Raw genomic sequence first — 27,426 nt, forward strand, 5'->3', positions numbered from 1 at the left:
TCCAGTCAGTAGAGGGCATCGCCATAGTCCAACCAAAATAATTACAATGTGACGCAGGCTAGAGTAAGCAGAATATCTTTACAATGGGATATAAACCAATTACTGCTGAACACATTCATCACAAAAAAAAAACAACGTGTATCCACATATGTCTCCAACCAATGATGATTATAATTTGGCTTGTGTTACATTCAGATGTCTTTATCATTCTCCAGCCGTACCATGAAAGTCGTTGTTTCCACCTGTACAGTGTGGACGCGGCATCTCTCCAGACCCTAGAAAAAAAAAAGTTGTATTTCGACTTCAAGTTATGGATTCATTTGGGGTGACATGAATATTATAACCTTGTTAATGCTGATGGACCTGCTACCCTTGATCCCCCCCATCCCATCTGTGGGTGCTGCCAAATACCTGTATCCTTTCAAGCAGGTTCTGCAGGACATTTTTCTGGTTTGGCTTTTTGGTCAGTATGTAAAGGAAGCCACCTCCGCCAGCCCCTGCTAAACTTTGCCCATACACATAGGGCTCTAACGTGTCCATAATTCTCCGTACAGCCTGCGGCTCACAGCCAGGGGCCATGCACTTTTTCTGTTGCCAGTATATGGATAGACATTTTCCAAGAAGCTGTATATCCCCTATAAGACAGTACAAGATGTCATATGATTGGACTTTTTTAAACATATCTGGTATAGTGGACAGTCTTACCTTTCTGGAAGGACTCTGCACAGAGCTCAGCATTGTTTACCAGTGCGTCAACATTTTGTAGGATGTCAGGGAGGCGAGCATACCAATTTCTGAGAACATCCTGAGGAGCACATTTATTTAAAGTATAGTTATATAAATCTGCCCTAATTTAAAACTGTTGTCTAACTTTCCACCACCAATTCATTAAGTTTACACAAGAAATATGTCCACTTTTCTGAAAGTGTTTTAGTGTATATTATGACTCCATAGTTGACATAGATAAATACCCTACCACAATGCATAGTAGTACAGCCATGTGCTGTAGGTTAGTTTCTATATAATTTTCCTCCATAAAATTACATTATGTTGATTATGGTTTAGTTGACAAATATATAGTACCTGCAATAGATTGCGAGCTAGGCGAGTTTTTCCTGTATAAACAAGCAGGAGATGTTGGTTTAAGGTCTCCAAAAACCCATCAGGCAACTGGAGACATTCAATGGTTACATGAAGAGGAAGTTCTGGTGCTGAGCGGCCAATCTTGACTCCTGGAATTAGTCCTCCAACCTGGTCCTGCCAGCCTCCCCCTGACAACAAAGACATACTGAAGACAAATCCTATTCAATTCTGTCTACAGTAATGCTCGGTGAAGGCTGTACCTGTAGTGAGCACCTGCTCTAGGTGAAGAACCGCGTGGATTAAAGATTCTGCGTCCACTGACCTCCCAGATGCTTCATACAGCACCACCATTACTGCCCCAGCCAGGATGCTGCTTGTTCCTGCAGGGAAACCCATATGGAAAGTGAATAGTATGGAAACCAGCAAGGACATTGTAAATGAGCAAAACAGTGGATTCACATGAAGTGTAAATGTATGCAACAGATTTGTCTGCAGAGGATACGCTCCCTGATGTGCTTGTGTTACCAAGCAGATTTGCAATGCCTGCTACTATAGTTTATGAGAGAGTTTATATTATGGAGAATCTATCATCTTGTTGGAAAACTACTTTTTATTTTAAATTGGATATATATATTTTTTTTTTTAACTAAACTCCAACTCCTTTTCCAACAGAAAACATCATAACACGAACCATACATTATTTCTTTTGTGTCAATGTAAACATACAAAAAGAATAAAGTTATATGTGAAGAAACCCTCCCTCCAGCACAGACTTAGTGAAACGGCAGCAACTCAAGTAAATGGAATAGTTTAACCACTAAAGTAGCAGATACATCCGCCACAATATAGCAATAAGAAGCACATTGATGCTTATATGCTCAGAGGGAACGGCCATGAAAGCAAAGGAGCCCAAGCCCAGTTTCTTATACTGGCTCATATACGTAAGATAGACTTGGATCATATCATCTCTTAGCAAACGAACCACAGGTAAACCAGGGACCACCATCCATCCAGAAAAACAATGTTTACTTATAAGACATTTATGACCTACCCAAACCAGATCCGTGTGGCAGGTTAGACCATGTTTGCAGCTCAAACCCACCACCATACTTCCCAGCAAGTTGTTCAGACAACATCTTCTCAAATGTCAAGTTGACAGTCTTGGTGCAGATGAATGCAGCTTTCAGTAATGCCCCTGTTAAGAAGGTGACAACATAATGTCACATGGGTATTGATGGGAAGTTTCAGCGCATATGAATTTATATTACTCATGTCACCTGGTGCTTGAGGCTGACAGTAATCCTGCAGATCAGCAAGACTTCTACAAGTCAGGTTTGTATGGAATTCAGCCCCAGGTGGGCCACTCTTACTGGAGAGACGCAGTAACGGCTCTGGTATCCTCCGGGCTCGAGCACCCATTGGTCTCTGACCATCCACCAGCACAGCTACATTTACCACCGCACCACCATGCTCGTATGTGATTGGAGGGGTGTCACTCCAGCCTCCTGGCAATGAACAGAAGCAAAGTCCAGTGATATATATTTAAGTGGGAACAGACAGAGTAACAGGATTAGGTTTGGAGTCTACTAGCAGAACTCACCTGACATATCAATACGCGCCGGACACTCTGCAGTCACCCACTGCCCCTGAAGCGGTAACTCCTTCTCGCTAATAGATACAAACTTGAAAGAAGACATGACTGCTCTGCGAATTAATATTTGCTCTGCTCCCTCATAATGACGAGCCGCTCGGATCAGCATTGCTGGTCTGAAGGGAGGCAAATGAAGGCAATGTCAGGACAGTGGAGTCATACCAGTCAACTGCTACAAAGCTTTCTAATCTGAGGCACATCAGAACATCAGAGAAGTATCCTATTCTTCTTGAGCACAATGAATTACCTCCACCTTCTCAAATAAAACTTTTACCTGCTCAGCCATCTTTCCCGTTCCTCAGCCAGCAGTTTCACACCTAGCATCACATTGCCCTTTTCCAACAGGAGGTAAGCAGGAGTCCAGTCTTTATTAGCAGCTGGTCCACTCCTTAGTCCTCCTTCCCTACCTGCCATACAGCCAAGGAGATCAGCCACACAGGCAAGGGCCCGGGCAGCGATCCCAGGGTCATCAGTCATGGAGGCAACTGCAATGACAAAAACTCAGCTTAATCTCACAGTATTGTTATGTGTGTGCTGCTATCTGTCACCCATAAGCCCAAATCTTGTTGACCATCACTGAGAATCATTTTCTATATTTCTTATTAAGAAAGGTGCAGCCCTGTTTTGCACAGACATAACCCATATAATTGTGGCCTTCTGTTATCCCTAAAGGGAAATCTACCATTTGACTTTATGCATTGTGAACCAAACATACCTTAAGAATGCTGTAGCTACACTGATGCAGGATCTTGTTTAATCCCTGAGTAGTTTTGCTGAAAAAAAAAATGCATACCTGGCTCAGGGCTTCTCCTCTCATATTAACTATCAACTGCTTAAAGGAAACCTACCATTTAGAATGGCAGGGGTAAGCAGTAAGTACCGAGCACCAGCTCAGGGTGAGCTGGTGCTGGTGCTTAGTTTCATTAGTGTTAATAACCGCTGTATCGTGGTTTTAACACTGTTTAAACTTTAGAGCAGAAGAGGCTTCGGCGCTGCGCTCGCGACCGTGCTCGCGCAACGTCTCCGGCACTCCCGAAGCCTCTTCTGCTCTAAAGTTTAAACAGTGGTAAAACCACGATACAGCGGTTATTAACACTAACGAAACTAAGCACCGGCACCAGCTCACCCTGAGCTGGTGCTCGGTACTTACTGCTTACCCCTGCAATCACTGTATTGTGCCTGACTGGAAGAAGTAATCATTCGCACCGTCTCTCAGGTTGATTAGTCTTGTCTAGACTGTTTAGAAAGCTCTGTGTATTGTGTTTACCAACAGCAGGCTGAAGCAATCCAGCTTTCCCAAGGTCCTGAATGTTATAATTGTTTTTTCAACAAAACCACTCAGCTCAGGGATTAAACAAGATATGTTTCTGCATCAGTGTAGCTACAGCATTCCCAATGTATGTTTGGTTCATAATGCATGAAATCAAATGGTAGATTTCTTTTAATATGTGGAGAAGAGCAGACTTGTATCAAAATCTCACCATTATCAAGAGTGTCTAGGAGCTTGCGATAGGTACCATCCACCACAGCTGCCCGGATTATGGGCATTAAACTCTTCTCTTCCCTTTTGAGAAGGATCCTCTTTACTTTGTCCTGTGCCTGGCTAAAAAACAGTTCCCTTCGTGCCTGCAGTGCTCTCTCCTGATCACGATTCTGACGGATCTGCTGCCAGGACATGCGCCAGGAACTGCGCCAGAGTTCAAGTTGATGCTGGGTATTTTGGTCCTTTGGACTGAGGAACCACAAAACGTTTCCAACCCCCAGAGTCTGACAAGGGTGAAGAACAGGGAACAAGGGAGCAGTTAATACACTGCGCGCACTACTGCTTTCATGGCCCCAGAGGTCACGATCACTGCAAGTAAAGCACATAAGAAAATGTTCAATGTAGACAGGAGAAGTTAGACACAGAACCACAAGCTACTCAGCACTCACCAGATGCCTGTTCTCTGGAAGAACTCACTCCATGGCATATTAAGAAACGTGGGGGATCCACCCTCATCCGGGAACTGAAGCAAACAATATATAAAATGCATCAGGTTACAGAACATATACATGTGTATCTACTACTGATTCCACCAAGCTGGCAGGAAGCACAGGTTGGACAGTACCTTCAGATGGTCATCTGTCCCCAGCAGACTGTACACTGTTAATGGCAGTGACTGGACTCGGATGGGATGTGCTTGTAAAATAATATCCTTCAGCTTATGCCCTTGAAGAACTGAGGATGCTAAGTGGTCAATTCCATTCAAAAGACACCCACTGCCTACACACAAGGGACCCTGTAAGGTGAAGCAGTGAACAACAGGTGTAAACATCACATCTTGAGAATGATGCAGCAAACAATAGGAGAGTAGTAATAGAAATGGGCTGCAAGTTTAAGGAGTTGGCCACTTTACAATAAATCTTTTCCTTTAGACATGTCTTTTCATGTATGTGTACCTTTGCCTCTTTCCTGTTCTCACCATGCTGCCCCCTGCGTACAGTATACACACAACTTCCCTTTTCTCATTCCTTCATTTTGTCTTAATGGCATCGCCCACTGTCTCTCTTTCTCTCACAGCCCGTCCTCGATGATAGACACGGAGAGAGGGGAGGGGTGAGCAGGATAATCATAACTCTCCTCCTTCAGTCTCTCCTATTCATCTGAGCTCAGACATGTAAACAAAGATCCACAGAGAGTTTGCAGACAGCACTCAAGTAAGTAAATGCTAAATCACTTAAAGGACATCTATCACCAAATCAAGAATTGTAAATCAAACCTACAGACATACTGGTATGCGCCCCCTCTTGCAAGATCTGCTGTTCTTTTAGCTTCTTATGCCCTATTTTTTAAGAACAAAGGGCTGTAAAATTTATGCAAATAAGCCTGACTCTTATGGAGCTTAAGAGCCCTCGGGCTCATTTGCATAATTTTAAAAGCCTTGTTTTGTTAAAAAAAAAGGTATAAGAAGCTTAACCCCTTAACAACCCGTCACGGGTTGGCTGCGGGTGCATGGAGAGCGACCTTCCGAAGACCTGAGACTGTCTTGGATCAATCGGACAACCTAGGGTTAAAGTACCCTAGGGAGTCTGAAAAATAGTAAAAGTAAAAATTTAAAAAAGTTAAAAAAATATATATCAAATTAAAAAAAGCTAAAAATTGTAATTCAAACCCCCCTTTTCCTAGAACTGATATAAATCTGAATAAACAGTAAAAATCACAAACACATTAGGCCCGATCTATCAAAATATAAAAACGTTTTTTCACTGTGTTTAATCCTGTAACGAAAAATAGCGCCCAAAGTCGAAAATGGCACTTTTTTGCCATTTTGAAAAATATAAAAATCAATAAAAAGTGATAAAAAGGTCGTACAGTCCTAAAAATGGTATCACTGAAAACTTCATCAAAAGTTGCTAAAAAGGATACCACCCACAGCCCTGTACACCAAAGTATAAAAAAAAGTTATTAGCGCCAGAAGATGGCAAAATAAAAAAATGTACACAAGTTTTTTAATTTTTGTAAACGTATGAAAACATTATAAAACCTATACAACTTTGTTATCCCCGTGATCGCACAGACCCAAATAATAAAGTAGACATGTCATTTGTGGCACACAGTAAAAGCCGTCAATTCCAAGCCACAAGAATATGGTGCAAATGCGTTTTTTTACCAATTTCACTTCATTTGGAATTTTTTTCCTGCTTCCCAGTACACGGCATGGAATATTAAATACCATCACTATGAAGTGCAATTTGTTACACAGAAAACAATCCATCACAGAGCTCTTTAAGTGTAAAAAAAAAAAAGTTATAGATTTTTGATTGTGGGGAGTGAAAAATCAAAAAAGGACGAGGTCCTTAAAGGGTTAAAGAAGTGCAGATCCTGCCAGAGGGGGCACACATGTGATAGATGCCCTTTAATGAAAATTCTGGGTATGGGGCAGCGGTTGGTTGTGATTTACCTGTAGGTAACAGTTTTGAATGACACTTCCTGGGGACACAGAGACCTCTCCACTTAGGCAGCTGTTGATCACACAGCTCCCATCTTCTACCAGCTGAGGATTCTAAATGAAAACATTAATTCACAATGAGTATCTTAGGCCCCTTCCACACTTGCGTTGCAGATCACGTCAGAGTCTGATCAGGGTGCGATCAGTGTTTGGTCAGTGAAAAACTGACATTTTGCATCAGAGTTCAATCAGTTTTAGATCAGAGTTTGTTCAGTGTCTCAGTTTTTCATGCACATTTTCAATGCAATTTCAATGCGTTTTTCACGCTCAGATAATGGACTGAGCTCTATCTTTTCTATGGCAATTGATGCATGAAAAACGCATTGGACTTGCATGTGTCTCAGAGTGCAATGCGTATTTGAATTATCTCCATAAACTTGTATGGTGCAAGTCTGAAAAAGCCCATTGAGTACAATGGGTCAGAGTGCAAGCGCAGAACACGCGCGTGAAAAACGCAAGTGTGGAAGGGGCCTTAAATTGCCCAGATATTTTTGCTAAAGCTGTCAAAAACCAGGATATAGCTCCTTACTGTGCTCCCAAATGCCGCCTTTCACTACTGTACCATGACTGAAGAATGTGCCATCTTGCTGCAGTTGCCCCCAGCTGAGGCTGATTTAACCAGATTATTAATGTGATCTTGAGCGCTTGAGGACAGGTATTCGTAGCTGCCATCAGGAATGTACACTGCCGACAGAAGAGTCATTTTCATCAACAGAGTATTTCCTCCCCATTGATAACAGACGCACCTCGGACATGTCTGAATATTCTACCTACCCATACTCAGTGGGAGGTCATGCAACTCCTTCCATAAGACTGCCCTTGCACTTATTAGCTTATGGTTAAGTTGACATTTCTCATTGATGAACATCTCTTCAGTGATATCCCGACACATACTCAACAAAACGTCCAGGAACAGGGACACCTGAAAATGAGTGAGTAGGAGACTGTGAGTATAAGACTTCCACCTAGATGAGGTATACAAAGACCAGGCCACAAACTCACCTCAAGGGGCTCAGCACCAGAGTCCAAACCCTGGTATGTGCAGCCATCCAGGGGGGCAGCTGCAAAAGTGCTGAGGAAATGTTCTGCTGTCTCTGTGGAAAGGAAGACGATGCCTGAAACCTGCGAGATATAACAAGAAATAGAGAATGAAAATTAAAGAGAAAGCTCAGCCCATAGAGGACAGGGGAGGATAAGACAGGCAGTTGAAAATAAAGAGTGTGGAGACAATTGGGGGAATAAGCGATGAAGGAAAGACAACCAAACAGATGACAATGAGGCTGTGTGGACATTGCCTTGAGTTTAGAAATGCATGGCAAACCCTGTTGGGGCCGTGCTCGGCCCAATCATATAGGCATTTCCATAGAAACATATGCGATCAGTAATGAGCACCCACTGCTTTGTATTTAAACAATGCAAAACTGTGGGTGCTTGTTACCGGTCACCGAGCAATGCCCACAGGGGTGTACCTTGTGTTTCTAAATTCACATGTGAACACAGCCAAGACCATAAAAAGGATAGCAGGTGGAATAAGAGATGGGACTGAAAAGTAAGTGGCAAGAGTGATAAGAGACAGCTGCAACCAAAGAGAGCATGGAGATCAGGAATACATCACAAAGGAAGGCCATGGAGCAGATGTGTGGAGGATACCAGTGGAACGTGTTGTGCATCCATGAGACAGGCTTCAATCTGCTCAGTAGATCCACGGTATATGATGTCTCTCACAATCCCCTGAAAGAATGAGAAGGAAACTAAGAACTTAGTTACTTATGAAGAGAGAGCTCTATGGCGGGAGGTGTGCAACCATTTACCTGCTTATCTGTCAGGTACACACCATGGTTCCTGGCATATTCCGGGGTTCCTGGCAGAGAGATTACACGAGCCCCACGAAACTGATCCCAATTCATCCCTGCATATTTCACATACAATGAGGTCAGAACAGGTCGAATTTTAGCACGGTGTTGAAGACAGTTTTGTAAAGCTTACCCACACTTATGGTTATTATATAACTTTAACTCTGCAGTTTATCCCTCCATAGGCAACTGTGTGATTTCCAGTTTACTCTGATCTGGTGGGTGCTCTCAATCCCCCTCCCAATATCATGAAGCTTCTATGTAATCTGACGCCTCTGAAAGCTTTTGTATGTCTTGCTTGCAAGATAATAGGGGCCCCCCAGTTGTAAAAAAAATGTCAAAATAGTTAAAAATGAATAAGATTGCTTGGCCATATCTTACCCAGAGAAAGTACCTTAAATGATGAGATTGACAAAAATTTTGCAATTGTTCAGTATGCATCTTTTGACCAGGCAGCAATGAGATGACGGCGTAAGAAAGTTCAGTCAGGATTGCTATTGAGGGATGTGATATGTAGAGAGGGTTTTATACAATTGTTTCTCAGAAGGTCTAAGAAAGATCAGTTTGGTAGTGGATGTACAATCAGATTGCATAGTTTATAAGGCAATGTTTTATGCCCAATGGTAGATTGGTTGAAAGTTAGGCCACAGGGTGAAGGGTATTTGTTAATACATAATGATGGTCTGCCGTTAACTATTTTTCAGTTTAATGCAGTTCTTAAGAAATGTTTAAAAATAAATACATTTTTAAAAAAAAATTAAAACAAATATGGGGTTTAGGTTATAAAAAATTATTGGCCCATTCAATTCAGATAGGAGCTGCAACTGAATCAGCAAGATGGGAGTCCATCTGGTTCAAGTTATATGTTAGACCTAATATAGCATTGTGCTAGTTATTTTATCTTTGAAACAGTATGGATCGTTGGACACTCTTTTGCTTATTGGGCCAAGAAGAGGGCAGCCCGAAGACCCTACTCTGAAAATTTGGCAATCGGTATTCTGGCATGGTGTTAGAGGTTTGAAGTGGGTGGATCTTTTACCTACGTTCGTTCATTGATAGGTGTTTCCTAATCTAGGTCTTTTAATAGTACATAATGGGGTAATGACATAGGTAGGAGAAAAACAATTGGTTTACTGTGGGACATGATAAAATGATTTAGCTTTGGCGAAAGGTATGTTTCCAGATGTGGTCATTTGTTCTTCTCGGAAATAGTTCCTAGGTTAATCCGGTCTTGTAAGGAGCTTTCGTACGGGAAAAATAAAAATTGTAAAAGAATAAATTTTTCCATGTCCTGCACAGTCTTGGTGGCCTGTCAGGCATCAGGATTTGGAAGGAGATATCATATTTTACCGTCTAGATTGGGTGCACTTATCAGATATTGGTATTGAGGTTTTTAGCACAGGTTTACAGAATGTTATTGATTGTTGGCTGCAGTGTGTGTGTGTGGGGGGGGGGGCCTTCCCCTTTCAGGGTAAGGCTTATGGGATTTAGTCACCCAGTCATTGCTGGGTGGACTGGTTTATTAATTTTAACTTGAGAGTTATTAGATGAGTTGGAATTGTTATGGTGGTTTTAAAAGAATATTTATTTAATTGATTATTTATTTAAATGAGTATTTATTTATGAATTGATTATTTATTAAGTTATTTATGTAACCCATAATAAACGCCGCGGCCAAAATTGTTCCAAAAAGTCGTTGTTGTGTATTTATTTAGCATTAGTATCAGTGGGGCTTGTGATACCATGATAGGGCCCCCCCCCCAGTTGTAAGCTGGGGGACGCATGGAATCACAGCCCCCCCCCCCCCTTCTGGCATTAGTTAGTATATGTTAGTTATAGCTTTAGTGATTTGTATGAGTTAGGTATGTATAGGGTTAAAGGGCACCTACCACCACGAATCTACCTATAAAGGTAGATCGGGTGGTAGGTGGATGTATGGGACGTGAGGATAGCCCTTTTTAGAGCTAATCCTCACGTCCCCGCTAGCGTCACATAAACTTTATTGCTCTAATATGTTAATTTAATTAAGCGGCTACCGGGGCGTGGAGTAGCCGGACACGAGGCTACACGGCGCGGCTACTCCACGCCCCAGTAGCTGCTTTCCCCCGCCTACCCTGTGATCTTCGGCGCGCAGCTCCTGGCAGCTGCGCGCCCTCGTCCGAGAAGCCGGAGTTCTGCGCATGCGCAGTAACTCCGGCCTCGTTCCCGAGATCGCGCATCTTGGCCGGAGTTACTGCGCATGCGCAGAACTCCGGCTTCTCGGACGAGGGCGCGCAGCTGCCAGGAGCTGCGTGCCGAAGATCACAGGGTAGGCGGGGGAAAGCAGCTACTGGGGCGTGGAGTAGCCGCGCCGTGTAGCCTCGTGTCCGGCTACTCCACGCCCCGGTAGCCGCTTAATTAAATGAACATATTAGGGCAATAAAGTTTATGTGACGCTAGCGGGGACGTGAGGATTAGCTCTAAAAAGGGCTATCCTCACGTCCCATACATCCACCTACCACCCGATCTACCTTTATAGGTAGATTCGTGGTGGTAGGTTCCCTTTAATAGAGATAGTATAAGAATGGTATGTGCTGTTGCTGTGGTAAATGTGAAGTTTCATTTCCCTATTACAGTAGTTGGTATAGTCTTCTCTGGAAGCTTCCAGTTGCTGGGCAAAACATCTGGAACTGAACAGCCGATTGGCAGCAGTTTTTAGGCGGGAAACACAGAAGGTGATAAATGAAAGGAATTCTGCCTGGTCCAGCAGTTCATCAGGTGAAGCTGGTGAGAGAATTTTTCAAGTCCAGCTAGAAAAGAAGAAACAGTTACCCCCCCCCCCCCTCCCTTTATTTTATGTATGATGTAATTTGTCGCTGGCATTTACTAGTGGGATTTAGTCATTAAATTATTTATTTAAATGAGTATTTACTTATGAATTGTTTATTTATTAAAGTTATTTATGTAACCCATAATAATCGCTGCGGCCAAAATTGTTCCAAAAAGTTGTTGTTGTTGTGTATTTATTTAGCATTAGTATGAGTGGGGCTTGTGATACCATGGAATGCAACAAAGATTTATGAGTGAAACTCAATAGCAAGGGAGGGATCATGAGATGAGCAAATAGAAAGTTCCTTGTATTCGCTTGTATGGTCACATCAGATCATTTTTATTAACATTTTTAAATGTACAAAACTACAACTGCCACATTCACTTGTGTTATTGATTAATACAAGTATGTTGATATGTAAGCGACCATTGAAGGAGGCGCCAGTGGTGAGCAGTGGGTGCAGTAGAAATGGAGGCTGAGTGAAAAGAGGGGGATCTGAGAAGGTTCTGCGCTCAGTGGCCCCAGAGTAGTCAAAGGCAAGCAGTGAATAAATATATGAACAATCTTTTATCAAACTCCAAACTCACGCGGCTTGGTGTGAAGGGTCAGTGTCATGTCCATACTACAAATCCAGACACCAGGAGGAGACTCCGGACACAGCTGAAGGGAGAAGGGTACATTTTCAGTGACTACTGGAGGATACCTGCCATGCCAGTATTACCTCAGTCCATCCAGCTGCCAGGGCACAACACTGATCACAAAGAACCAGCATCTCACCTGGTGCCTTAGCAAAGTCAGCAAACTGTCCATGTTACAGGTCAGAGACTCCACCGCCATCAGGGGATCCTCCACAGGGAGAGTGGTGAAACCTCGTCCACAATCATCAAAAAGGAAATCCCGACCCTATTACAGAAGTTCGACATCTATTGAGCCCCGATCTCAGAAGCCCCCCCCCCCCTCTCTTAGTGCCATTACTCACTGTGTGCAGGATGAGCAGTCGCGCCCCCTGCAGGACGTCAGAGGAAACTACCTGCAATGCAAACAACACAATGAATACACATAAAAATTAGTCCCTAGCTATTGAAACATTTTATTGGCTAACTAAAAAAAGTTGATGGAAATCTTTTAAGACTACTTAGCTCTATTCATCGGGCATAGTATTACACAATATCTAATAGTTATCTTTAAACCAGTGTATAGATTGTGTAAGGGCATGCAAGATTGTAAACATAATATTTTCCTCTCATTGAAAATAGTAATAGTAAAAAATAGTAAAATAAGCGATAATAGTAAACTTGATGTGTTATACCATGCAGAGGTTGTATTAACGCCCCCATAGAGTTGAATGAAGAGTGGACACATGCGGTACACTCTCCTTTCAGCCCTGCTGCAGTAATGGGGTCAGTCAGTGCAGGTCCCACAGGTAGGTCCACTGGCTATGTCATAAATACGTTTGATGGGAAAACAAATGCTGCTGATTCTCTATGCGCATTGCTATGATGGACTTCTGCCCCCAGTTCAGATTATGTCGGTACAATGTAGAATTTCCTAAATAATCTATTTATGTATGAAGATAGATTAAATATGTCTACCCTGCATAAAATAATAATAATTATAATAATATAAGTGGAAAATAAAAACTATATATAAAAAAAAATGCTCAGAGGACCTCTGATACCATGTCTGGTGAGGAGGCATGAACTTGCAATTTTTATTTATCCATTTTATCCAATAAAAGGTATCAATGACAGGATCCTCAATTTTTATTTATCCAACCACTGGCTTATTAGGTACAAAGAATCTTTTTTCCTTACCATGAAAACAGCAGAAGTGTGCAAAACATCACATACATACACATCACTTACCGTGTAACCTGCCCGGGCACTTAGATGCTCTGCAGCAACGAGGAGGGCATTCAAGGTAGCTCCTCCACTTCCCACACGAGCCTGGGGGTCTTCAACAGTCAGTAAAATGGTGTCAGAAGGAAGAAGACCCCGACGCTGTCTGAGCTCTAATTCTAGGAGAACAATGAGGGATACGTCCTGTGAGTCTTTATAAGCTTTATTGGTCCGTAAAGGCTTGTCAGAAAAGGGCATGGGCTAGTTAAAAGTGGGAATTAGATTGCGCGTCCACCCTTCAAAAATGTGCTAAATTTGGACACATTTTCTGTTGTAAAAACTAAGTCAACTAAAAGAATGTGCCAGAATGTGAGGAATAAGTTAAAGGGGTATTCTCATCTGGGCACTCACATTCAGTTTCATTAATCTGCCAGATATATATACGGTGTATATATATATATATATATATATATATACACACACATTTCCTCAATTAGATATATATATATATATATATATATATATATATATCTATGTATGTATATGTGTGTGTGTAGTTAATTTCTCATAAATATAGTCATATGGTCCCTTAGAAACAAGACTGTGTCCTTGGATACGGCCACCTCTGCTGGAGGGATTGCACAAAGAAACAAAAGGTTTTTGTAAATGAAATGTCTGGGAGTTACTACATGTCCCATAGCCGTCCTGTGGTAATGATCACTGAATCCAGGTGGTCAGGCAGGACTCAATAGTGCATGTTTGGCAACAGCTACCAAATTGTGAGGTGCTCATATCCGAGGAAGCTATATGGTTTCAAAAGCGACAACATGACTACATTTAAGAGCAATAATCTTCACACAGAAACATTTTTTTAATAACTTCCAATTGAAGAAATGTTTACATATGGCAAATGAATTTATTTAAATGTCAATGGCCAGATGGGAATACCCCTTTAAGTCTAATTCTGTACGGTTTTTAAAATAGCTCTAGTTGATCATCATGAAAGAAAATAACGAAGGGGCACAGCTGGGCATCAAAACGAGACTAGTATAAATGGCACCGCTGAGTAGTGGGGTGGAACAAGCACAAGCAGGTATGACATCCACGGTGGTGCTCAACCCGGGAATAAAAATCCATATAACATCCAAGTAGAAAAAAGTAGTGGTATTCACCAAAAGGAATAAAATTGAAAATCTTTATTGATTCAGTGTTGCAGTGCGGGAAGGATGCAAACCACAGACAACAGGCCGCTTCGAGCAACTGTGCGCTTTATCAAGGTGGTGGGTCGTCACAGTAACAAAAATGTATCAGCGTACTCTATAGTACTCATGAAGTGCAAACTGTGCAAATTAAAAGGACATAATATAATCACAACACATAATTAAAAATGGCACATAGACGCACAGTTACAACCACGGAGGCATTAGATTATACAGAATTACCTAGCAGGAGCCTAATTACCAACAATCGTGGGAATGAGAGAGAAAAGATTCTCTTTCACGTTCGCATTTAGTCCACATGATGGAGCCATCAGGGCTGCCATATACAAAAATTAGTACTACAATAAGGAATCAACTGGTAAGAAGCAGGTATGCTGTACCCTATACTAACTGGTTAAATAAATGTATTCCTAAAGGTACTGTAAATATAAATCCGGCCACTGCAATTTCTGCAACTTGCGAACTAGGAATATTCGTATCAGAGGATTTTTCCACAGGGTCAGGTTATTCATTACCTGTAGGACTACTTTTGTGGTCTATGTGATGATCTGCCCTTGTGTAAAATACTAAATTGGTAAAACTATCAGATGTTTGTTCACCAGGATAAGGGGAATGGTTGACCTAGCTTAGTTACCCACGTTAGAGAATGCCATGCTGGCAATCCTGAAGTATTACAGTTTGGAGGTTTAGAAAAAGTCGAAATTGCTCCAGCTGGAAGCGATCCCTCACTGATCTTGTTGAGACAGGAAGCGAAATACATTATTAAATATGATGCCTTAGGGACTATGGGTTTGAATGATTGCAATGATCTGTCTGTCTTTCTTTAAGTATGTAGCTAACCCCTCAGCTGACTCCCTATTATTCCACGTCTGGACTATTGATCATGTTTAGGCTCATGCTAGGTAATTCTGTATAATCAAATGCCTCTGTTTTTGTAACTATGCTTCTATGTGTTTTTAAGTATGTGTTGTGAGTATATTATGCCCTTTTCATTTGCAAAGTTTGCTCTTCATAAGTACTAAGGAGTACGCTGACACATGTTTAGTTTGGTTACTATGACTTGCCCTCCGCATACTTGCCTGTCATGGTTGGTGTCCTCCCCAAACTGCTGCACTAAATCAATAAATATTGGTGATTGCCGGCACTGAGCACAAGCATTACCTATACCTATGATTTTGGCATATCAATTAAAGGACATCTACCACTAGGATCAAGGATTGTAAACCAAGTGCACTGACATTCTGGTGTGCGCCCCCTCTGGCAGGATCTGCTCTTCTTTTAGCTTCTTTTTTAACAAAAAGATTTTATTCTTAAACAGGTGTATAGGAAGAGTGGATCCTGCCAAATGGGGTACACACCTGCATGTAAATATGCTTGGTTTACATTCCTTGATCCTGGTGGTAGATTTTCGTTAAGCCAAGACAGGGCATACCAGGATAATTAATCTATGCCCCTGTTACTCATTACACATGACTACAGCATTTATGGAGTACTGTCACTGTCACAAATTGGATTAACAGCCACATACACCACTACTATGCTGATATCTACCTGAGGACCTGCTGTCTAATCTCTTTTCTTGTAATCTGAGGTCTTTCAATGAGATGACATCCCCTTCTGAAGGGTCTTCCCTTTCACGCTGCTTGGTAAACAAAGAGACACAACTACTATTCCTTGCCAACTATTACCGACTGGATCACAGCTGACAACCACCAAAACCTGCTAGAATTCCATCCCTGGAAGATGCAGAAAACTTTCAATGTGACCAACAATCCTGAAAATAGTCAGAACAACCTAGGCCTCTGGAGGTCCTTAGAATATCAGGAACTTCCTACGCTTTGTAGAGGATCTTCAATGTTGTTTTTGGGGAAACGCTGGACTCAGACAAACTAATCCCTAAATGTAGATTACAAGATTTTCGGATTGTGATAAATGATATACCTATGTTATGGGATATCTTCTCTGCACCTGTAAATGCTTACAAGTCGACGCAACATTTATGGTCTATTTCTATGAAATCCCTCATAATATGGAAGGAAATCATTGTGATTCTAACACTGTACTGGATAATAGATTGGCGATGGCTTCTGGGTCCAAATGCCTATGATGTGTTCATTTAACACCAAAATGACACAATGGGGAAGATTTATCAATCTGTCTACACCAGAATTCTGAAGTAATTTATACCTGAAATGCCTTCCATCACATTTATTGAGCGTTTTAGACCATTTTTAGGCAGTTTTCCATGTTGTTCTAAAAAAGGAGTGTGATTTCATGAAAAGTGGCAACAGATGCCAGGAAAATCAGTGGGAAACTAGAACAACTACTAGTTGGTCTAAAGTAGGACTCCACAGTCTTAAAATACTCCAGATAAATCATACAGCATGATTTATCTGGTTCAGACTAAGGCTCTATGCACACAGCTGTATTGGGGCCATTATAGGGGGTCTATAGCACGGATCATGGTGCGGTCAAAGAGCGTCTAACCGAACCATGAGCCAGACAGCCCCGTCGCAAAGGATAGAGCAGGTCCTTTTCCTGCCTGTTTTGTGGAGCAGCCACACTCAAATCTCCATTCGGTCTGGGCTAAGGCCTGGTGAAGAACACGGTCGTGTGCATGAAGACTAAGATTGTGTACATGCATTTTCTATAACTATGATTATGGCATATTAACTGGTCTATTCAACAACACTAGTTTGCTGTGCCCCAAATTAGAATTTTCTGTTGCATGGGCTGTTTGCCACAAGGCCAAGACCCCTTCCAGATGACTCTGGAAACTGCCTAAAACTCTCAATAAATTTAAGGCTCAAATTCCTCTAGTATTCAAGCTTACATCACCCCCATTATATGCAGAATACATCTCTCTCCACTGTGCTGGAAGACACTAGGGAATCTTTAGGAAAGGCTATCCGCCAAGTACCTAAAAGTATAGGAGCCTGATCCTATTCCAGGTATCGTAGCTTCTTAGAGTAAGCGTCTCAAATGGCGGATCTAGTCTGCAGTCTATTTTTGCACATCTAGTTTTGTTTTATGCAATGTCCATTGTTTCTTTATGTTTAAAAACTCAAAAGACAATAAAGATATAGATAACATGTCCTCCAGAGCTCTACTAACTATTCGACTGGTGAAATTACTCACTCTTCCAACACCTATAAAACAACAGGTTGATTTTAACAATACAAATCCCCCTGTTTGTGTATTAAAAATAATAAAAATGAGCTTTGAGACCGGACTGGTCTCGTCTTTATCTCGTATTTGTCCCTCTCTAAGTTGACTTCATCCCCACCCATTCGGATCAGCAGAAGTCTGTGTGGAAGAAAGTTGGTGTGGCATAAGGATGTCTAAAGTCTACGTTCCGTGAAGTCTGGAGCTGCTGAACTGGCTGTGTAAACAGACCGAAGAGTGTGTCAGGTTTTCCTGCCACATCAGACTGATAGCATACACAAAGAACTAGCTAAGATGTAGCAGTATTGAGGTTTCCATGAGGCTGCAGTTAGAAATATAAGAATGTGTATCGCAACGTTCCATACAGTGCCAAATAAATAGTGTTTTGTCATCCAAGGTTGTCCTCTTTACAAAACAGGTCACATATCTAGTGCCCGCTCTGATTCTCTTTCAGAAAAGGTTATTGTGGCTTTTGTATATATTTTTTATTGTAATTAAATTTTTGTGCCTACATATATGAGCAGCCAAAGCAGTGCTCCCAGAAGTGTGTTTTCCCGCAGGCAGCATCTAGGTTTCATGTGCTGTTGTGTTTCACATACTGTATATGAGAGTCCTGGTTATTAATTTCATTAATAGCAACAAAAAAATTTAGTTTTTTTTGCAAAGAATGTTTTCATTGCTAATTGTGACGCTACACTTCTCATTATTAAATTCAAAAATCTATCCCAAATAACTCAAAAACTAAAATTCAATGTGAATATTCTTTGAAAACAAGACACAGACTTATATGTAAAAAATTAACTTTACAAAAATGTCCAGTTTGTTAACACATTTCCCTTGCAGTCAAAGGTCTCATGCACAGTGAAAAAAATGCACGTGCAGTTTTTTAATGGCCAGCACATGGTTAGTCCGCATTCACACGACCATATGGGGGACATATGTATGGCCGCAAGCTTGCAGCCGTACGTAATGCATTGCAATGGAGAGGGGAGGGATCACTCCTCCTCTTCATCGTGGCTGACGTATGCCCGCCCAAACGTCAGTGTGAATGCAGCCTAACACATGGGCAAAAAGCACACAACTGTGGTTGGTCAGAACACATTGCAGAGAACGGGACTCCTAGCATCATAGTGATATAAGATACAAGGTGTTCCTTCCTTCCCGCAGAACTGCAGCGCAAACTGTAATTGTAATTATCAGAAGAGAAAGAGGAGGCTCCTGGCATCATATATCACAATGTTTTTCGGAGTCCCTTACTCTGTAAATTTTGGGGATTAGACCAATTTATGGCTAGTGTAGGTCTCACCTCTCTGGAATGCCTGGACGCTGTCCTTGTGCTGACATGTGAGAACCAGAACTGTCCAGTTTGTGTCCAACTCCATCCTGACCAGTTCGTCCAATTGAGCCTGGATGAAAACATTAGTTACCGATTGAAGGCTACATCCACTTTCTGCAACTCATACTAAGATTGCAGGGGACCCAAATTATATCCCATATACTGCAGGGGCCTCTGCTATATCTCTGTTCCCCATGTAATTATATTTATTCCACCCCAATTCATATGTCACAGTAGCATGCCCCCTATCCCACATCCTATACTTCAGCGAGCGGTACTATATCTGTTGTCCTTATGATACTATTACATTCCCTTCCTCCTAATATTCATACTGCAGGGAGATCTCTTATAATTCTATATCCCATGCTACACTCAGATCTATTATAACGCTATATCCCATGCTACACTCAGATCTATTATAACGCTATATCCCATGCTACACTCAGATCTATTATAACTCTATATCCCATGCTACACTCAGATCTATTATAACGCTATATCCCATGCTACACTCAGATCTATTATAACGCTATATCCCATGCTACACTCAGATCTATTATAACGCTATATCCCATGCTACACTCAGATCTATTATAACGCTATATCCCATGCTACACTCAGATCTATTATAACGCTATATCCCATGCTACACTCAGATCTATTATAACGCTATATCCCATGCTACACTCAGATCTATTATAACTCTATATCCCATGCTACACTCAGATCTATTATAACGCTATATCCCATGCTACACTCAGATCTATTATAACTCTATATCCTATGCTACAGTTAGATCTGTTATAAATCTATATCCTATGCTACACTTAGATCTGTTATAACTCTATATCCTATGCAACACTCAGATCTGTTATAACTCTTTACCCGATGCTGCAGGGAGATGTATTATAACTATATACCTCATACTGCAGGGAGATGTATTATAACTATTTAGCTCATACTGAAGGGAGATGTATTATAACTATATACCTCATACTGCAGGGAGATCTGTTATAACTATATACCTCATACTGCAGGGAGATCTGTTATAACTATATACCTCATACTGCAGGGAGATGTATTATAACTATTTAGCTCATACTGAAGGGAGATGTATTATAACTATATACCTCATACTGCAGGGAGATCTATTATAACTATTTAGCTCATACTGCAGGGAGATCTATTATAACTATATACCTCATACTGCAGGGAGATCTATTATAACTATATACCTCATACTTCAGGGAGATGTATTATAACTATATACCTCATACTGCAGGGAGATCTGTTATAGCTATATACCTCATACTGCAGGGAGATCTATTATAACTATATACCTCATACTGCAGGGAGATCTGTTATAACTATATACCTCATACTGCAGGGAGATCTATTATAACTATATACCTCATACTGCAGGGAGATCTATTATAACTATATACCTCATACTGCAGGGAGATCTATTATAACTATTTAGCTCATACTGCAGGGAGATCTATTATAACTATATACCTCATACTGCAGGGAGATCTATTATAACTATTTAGCTCATACTGCTGGGAGATCTGTTATAACTATATACCTCATACTGCAGGGAGATGTATTATAACTATATACATCATACTGCAGGGAGATCTGTTATAGGTATATACCTCATACTGCAGGGAGATCTATTATAACTATATACCTCATACTGCAGGGAGATCTGTTATAACTATATACCTCATACTGCAGGGAGATCTGTTATAACTATATACCTCATACTGCAGGGAGATGTATTATAACTATATACATCATACTGCAGGGAGATCTGTTATAGCTATATACCTCATACTGCAGGGAGATCTGTTATAACTATATACATCATACTGCAGGGAGATGTATTATAACTATATACATCATACTGCAGGGAGATCTGTTATAGCTATATACCTCATACTGCAGGGAGATCTATTATAACTATATACCTCATACTGCAGGGAGATCTGTTATAACTATATACCTCATACTGCAGGGAGATCTATTATAACTATATACCTCATACTGCAGGGAGATCTATTATAACTATATACCTCATACTGCAGGGAGATGTATTATAACTATATACCTCATACTGCAGGGAGATCTGTTATAGCTATATACCTCATACTGCAGGGAGATCTATTATAACTATGTACCTCATACTGCAGGGAGATCTGTTATAACTATATACCTCATACTGCAGGGAGATCTATTATAACTATATACCTCATACTGCAGGGAGATCTATTATAACTATATACCTCATACTGCAGGGAGATGTATTATAACTATATACCTCATACTGCAGGGAGATCTGTTATAACTATATACCTCATACTGCAGGGAGATCTATTATAACTATATACCTCATACTGCAGGGAGATCTGTTATAGCTATATACCTCATACTGCAGGGAGATCTATTATAACTATATACCTCATACTGCAGGGAGATCTATTATAACTATATACCTCATACTGCAGGGAGATGTATTATAACTATATACCTCATACTGCAGGGAGATCTATTATAACTATATACCTCATACTGCAGGGAGATCTGTTATAACTATATACCTCATACTGCAGGGAGATGTATTATAACTATATACCTCATACTGCAGGGAGATCTGTTATAACTATATACCTCATACTGCAGGGAGATCTATTATAACTATATACCTCATACTGCAGGGAGATCTGTTATAACTATATACCTCATACTGCAGGGAGATCTATTATAACTATATACCTCATACTGCAGGGAGATCTATTATAACTATATACCTCATACTGCAGGGAGATCTGTTATAGCTATATACCTCATACTGCAGGGAGATGTATTATAACTATATACCTCATACTGCAGGGAGATCTATTATAACTATATACCTCATACTGCAGGAAGATCTGTTATAACTATATACCTCATACTGCAGGAAGATCTGTTATAACTATATACCTCATACTGCAGGGAGATCTGTTATAACTATATACCTCATACTGCAGGGAGATCTATTATAACTATATACCTCATACTGCAGGGAGATCTATTATAACTATATACTTCATACTGCAGGGAGATCTATTATAACTATTTAGCTCATACTGCAGGGAGATCTATTATAACTATATACCTCATACTGCAGGGAGATCTATTATAACTATATACCTCATACTGCAGGGAGATGTATTATAACTATATACATCATACTGCAGGGAGATCTGTTATAGCTATATACCTCATACTGCAGGGAGATCTGTTATAACTATATGCCTCATACTGCAGGGAGATCTATTATAACTATATACCTCATACTGCAGGGAGATCTGTTATAACTATATACCTCATACTGCAGGGAGATCTATTATAACTATATACCTCATACTGCAGGGAGATGTATTATAACTATATACCTCATACTGCAGGGAGATCTATTATAACTATATACCTCATACTGCAGGGAGATCTATTATAACTATATACCTCATACTGCAGGGAGATCTGTTATAACTATATACCTCATACTGCAGGGAGATCTGTTATAACTATATACCTCATACTGCAGGGAGATCTATTATAACTATATACCTCATACTGCAGGGAGATCTATTATAACTATATACCTCATACTGCAGGGAGATCTATTATAACTATATACCTCATACTGCAGGGAGATGTATTATAACTATATACCTCATACTGCAGGGAGATGTATTATAACTATATACCTCATACTGCAGGGAGATCTGTTATAGCTATATACCTCATACTGCAGGGAGATCTATTATAACTATATACCTCATACTGCAGGGAGATGTATTATAACTATATACCTCATACTGCAGGGAGATCTGTTATAACTATATACCTCATACTGCAGGGAGATCTATTATAACTATATACCTCATACTGCAGGGAGATCTATTATAACTATATACCTCAAGCTGCAGGGAGATCTGTTATAACTATATACCTCAAGCTGCAGGGAGATCTGTTATAACTATATACCTCATACTGCAGGGAGATCTGTTATAACTATATACCTCATACTGCAGGGAGATCTGTTATAACTATATACCTCATACTGCAGGGAGATCTATTATAACTATATACCTCATACTGCAGGGAGATCTGTTATAACTATATACCTCATACTGCAGGGAGATCTATTATAACTATATACCTCATACTGCAGGGAGATCTATTATAACTATATACCTCATACTGCAGGGAGATCTATTATAACTATATACCTCATACTGCAGGGAGATCTATTATAACTATATACCTCATACTGCAGGGAGATCTGTTATAACTATATACCTCAAGCTGCAGGGAGATCTGTTATAACTATATACCTCATACTGCTGGGAGATCTGTTATAACTATATACCTCATACTGCTGGGAGATCTGTTATAACTATATACCTCATACTGCAGGGAGATCTGTTATAACTATATACCTCATACTGCAGGGAGATCTATTATAACTATATACCTCATACTGCAGGGAGATCTGTTATAACTATATACCTCATACTGCAGGGAGATCTATTATAACTATATACCTCATACTGCAGGGAGATCTATTATAACTATATACCTCATACTGCAGGGAGATCTATTATAACTATATACCTCATACTGCAGGGAGATCTATTATAACTATATACCTCATACTGCAGGGAGATCTGTTATAACTATATACCTCATACTGCAGGGAGATCTGTTATAACTATATACCTCAAACTGCAGGGAGATCTGTTATAACTATATACCTCATACTGCAGGGAGATCTATTATAACTATATACCTCATACTGCAGGGAGATCTATTATAACTATATACCTCAAACTGCAGGGAGATCTGTTATAACTATATACCTCATACTGCAGGGAGATCTATTATAACTATATACCTCATACTGCAGGGAGATCTGTTATAACTATATACCTCAAGCTGCAGGGAGATCTGTTATAACTATATACCTCATACTGCTGGGAGATCTGTTATAACTATATACCTCATACTGCAGGGAGATCTGTTATAACTATATACCTCATACTGCAGGGAGATCTATTATAACTATATACCTCATACTGCAGGGAGATCTATTATAACTATATACCTCATACTGCAGGGAGATCTATTATAACTATATACCTCATACTGCAGGGAGATCTATTATAACTATATACCTCATACTGCAGGGAGATCTGTTATAACTATATACCTCAAACTGCAGGGAGATCTGTTATAACTATATACCTCATACTGCAGGGAGATCTATTTTAACTATATACCTCATACTGCAGGGAGATCTATTATAACTATATACCTCATACTGCAGGGAGATCTATTATAACTATATACCTCATACTGCAGGGAGATCTGTTATAACTATATACCTCAAACTGCAGGGAGATCTGTTATAACTATATACCTCATACTGCAGGGAGATCTATTATAACTATATACCTCATATGGCAGGGAGATCTGTTATAACTATATACCTCATACTGCAGGGAGATCTATTATAACTATATACCTCAAACTGCAGGGAGATCTGTTATAACTATATACCTCATACTGCAGGGAGATCTATTATAACTATATACCTCATACTGCAGGGAGATCTATTATAACTATATACCTCATACTGCAGGAAGATCTGTTATAACTATATACCTCATACTGCAGGAAGATCTGTTATAACTATATACCTCATACTGCAGGGAGATCTGTTATAACTATATACCTCATACTGCAGGGAGATCTGTTATAACTATATACCTCATACTGCAGGGAGATCTGTTATAACTATATACCTCATACTGCAGGGAGATCTATTATAACTATATACCTCATACTGCAGGGAGATCTATTATAACTATATACTTCATACTGCAGGGAGATCTATTATAACTATTTAGCTCATACTGCAGGGAGATCTATTATAACTATATACCTCATACTGCAGGGAGATCTATTATAACTATATACCTCATACTGCAGGGAGATGTATTATAACTATATACATCATACTGCAGGGAGATCTGTTATAGCTATATACCTCATACTGCAGGGAGATCTATTATAACTATATACCTCATACTGCAGGGAGATCTGTTATAACTATATACCTCATACTGCAGGGAGATCTATTATAACTATATACCTCATACTGCAGGGAGATCTATTATAACTATATACCTCATACTGCAGGGAGATGTATTATAACTATATACCTCATACTGCAGGGAGATGTATTATAACTATATACCTCATACTGCAGGGAGATCTGTTATAGCTATATACCTCATACTGCAGGGAGATCTATTATAACTATATACCTCATACTGCAGGGAGATGTATTATAACTATATACCTCATACTGCAGGGAGATCTGTTATAACTATATACCTCATACTGCAGGGAGATCTATTATAACTATATACCTCATACTGCAGGGAGATCTATTATAACTATATACCTCAAGCTGCAGGGAGATCTGTTATAACTATATACTTCAAGCTGCAGGGAGATCTGTTATAACTATATACCTCATACTGCTGGGAGATCTGTTATAACTATATACCTCATACTGCTGGGAGATCTGTTATAACTATATACCTCATACTGCAGGGAGATCTGTTATAACTATATACCTCATACTGCAGGGAGATCTATTATAACTATATACCTCATACTGCAGGGGGATCTGTTATAACTATATACCTCATACTGCAGGGAGATCTATTATAACTATATACCTCATACTGCAGGGAGATCTATTATAACTATATACCTCATACTGCAGGGAGATCTATTATAACTATATACCTCATACTGCAGGGAGATCTATTATAACTATATACCTCATACTGCAGGGAGATCTGTTATAACTATATACCTCATACTGCAGGGAGATCTGTTATAACTATATACCTCAAACTGCAGGGAGATCTGTTATAACTATATACCTCATACTGCAGGGAGATCTATTATAACTATATACCTCATACTGCAGGGAGATCTATTATAACTATATACCTCAAACTGCAGGGAGATCTGTTATAACTATATACCTCATACTGCAGGGAGATCTATTATAACTATATACCTCATACTGCAGGGAGATCTATTATAACTATATGCCTCATACTGCAGGGAGATCTATTATAACTATATACCTCATACTGCAGGGAGATCTGTTATAACTATATACCTCATACTGCAGGGAGATCTGTTATAACTATATACCTCATACTGCAGGGAGATCTGTTATAACTATATACCTCATACTGCAGGGAGTTCTATTATAACTATATACCTCATACTGCAGGGAGTTCTATTATAACTATATACCTCATACTGCAGGGAGATCTATTATAACTATATACCTCATACTGCAGGGAGATCTGTTATAACTATATACCTCATACTTCAGGGAGATCTATTATAACTATATACCTCATACTGCAGGGAGATCTATTATAACTATATACCTCATACTGCAGGGAGATCTGTTATAACTATATACCTCATACTGCAGGGAGATCTATTATAACTATATACCTCATACTGCAGGGAGATCTATTATAACTATATACCTCATACTGCAGGGAGATCTATTATAACTATATACCTCATACTGCAGGGAGATCTATTATTACGCTTTACCCCATGCTGCAGGGAGATCTGTTATAACTATATACCTCATACTGCAGGGAGATCTGTTATAACTATATACCTCATACTGCAGGGAGATCTGTTATAACCATATACCTCATACTGCAGGTAGATCTATTATAACTATATACCTCAAGCTGCAGGGAGATCTATTATAACTATATACCTCATACTGCAGGGAGATCTATTATAACTATATACCTCATACTGCAGGGAGATCTATTATAACTATATACCTCATACTGCAGGGAGATCTATTATAACTATTTAGCTCATACTGCAGGGAGATCTGTTATAACTATATACCTCATACTGCAGGGAGATCTATTATAACTATATACCTCAAGCTGCAGGGAGATCTATTATAACTATATACCTCAAGCTGCAGGGAGATCTGTTAGTCCCCCTTATACTGTGCAGGGACCCCGGGAGTCAGGTACTAGCGGCGCCTCTAGAAGTGTCACAGCTGAGAGATGTATCACGCTTTGCGCCGCCCCCTGCACTATTTTCTTCGGGGCTCTTACTACTTATACCGCCTGGGGCTGAGTATTCAGTCTGGAGCTCGCTGCTTGTACACGGCGGTCAGCGCTGCCGGTGCCCCTGACACATCACGTACCTCACAGCAGCCACTTCCTAGTTGGTGAAAACCATGTGACATTGGCAAGTCACATGACTCAGAGGCGGCTGCTGGGTGTGATATGTAGGTGCAGGAGATGCGGGCAGATGGGGAGCTGCGAGCCTCGGGTGTTGTACGGAGGATGTG

General features: G+C 40.2%; 1 protein-coding gene across 4 annotated transcripts; it reads right to left on the bottom strand.

The window, feature by feature from the left end:
• Window positions 1-84: 84 nt before the first annotated feature.
• FCSK (fucose kinase) lies at window positions 85-27,426 on the bottom strand. Of its 4 annotated transcripts, none has more exons than XM_072116989.1 (24): window positions 27,280-27,426; window positions 18,915-19,014; window positions 13,251-13,402; window positions 12,365-12,415; window positions 12,163-12,288; window positions 11,973-12,045; window positions 8,535-8,632; window positions 8,374-8,454; window positions 7,726-7,845; window positions 7,498-7,645; window positions 7,286-7,407; window positions 6,676-6,777; window positions 4,843-5,013; window positions 4,667-4,740; window positions 4,216-4,586; window positions 3,009-3,219; window positions 2,684-2,850; window positions 2,361-2,588; window positions 2,135-2,278; window positions 1,344-1,463; window positions 1,084-1,271; window positions 706-805; window positions 412-635; window positions 85-275 (listed from the first exon to the last, which is right to left on the bottom strand). In XM_072116989.1, the coding sequence occupies exons 1-24, from the start codon at window positions 27,319-27,321 to the stop codon at window positions 192-194; spliced, it is 3,297 nt and encodes a 1,098-aa protein (XP_071973090.1). In that variant the 5' UTR covers window positions 27,322-27,426; the 3' UTR covers window positions 85-191. The 4 variants fall into 4 exon arrangements, with proteins under 4 accessions (XP_071973090.1, XP_071973092.1, XP_071973091.1 ...); XM_072116991.1 differs by lacking the exon at window positions 27,280-27,426 and adding an exon at window positions 27,188-27,262; XM_072116990.1 differs by lacking the exon at window positions 27,280-27,426 and adding an exon at window positions 27,040-27,180.

This window comes from Engystomops pustulosus, chromosome 7 (assembly GCF_040894005.1).
Source record: "Engystomops pustulosus chromosome 7, aEngPut4.maternal, whole genome shotgun sequence".
Lineage (NCBI taxonomy): Eukaryota > Metazoa > Chordata > Amphibia > Anura > Leptodactylidae > Engystomops > Engystomops pustulosus.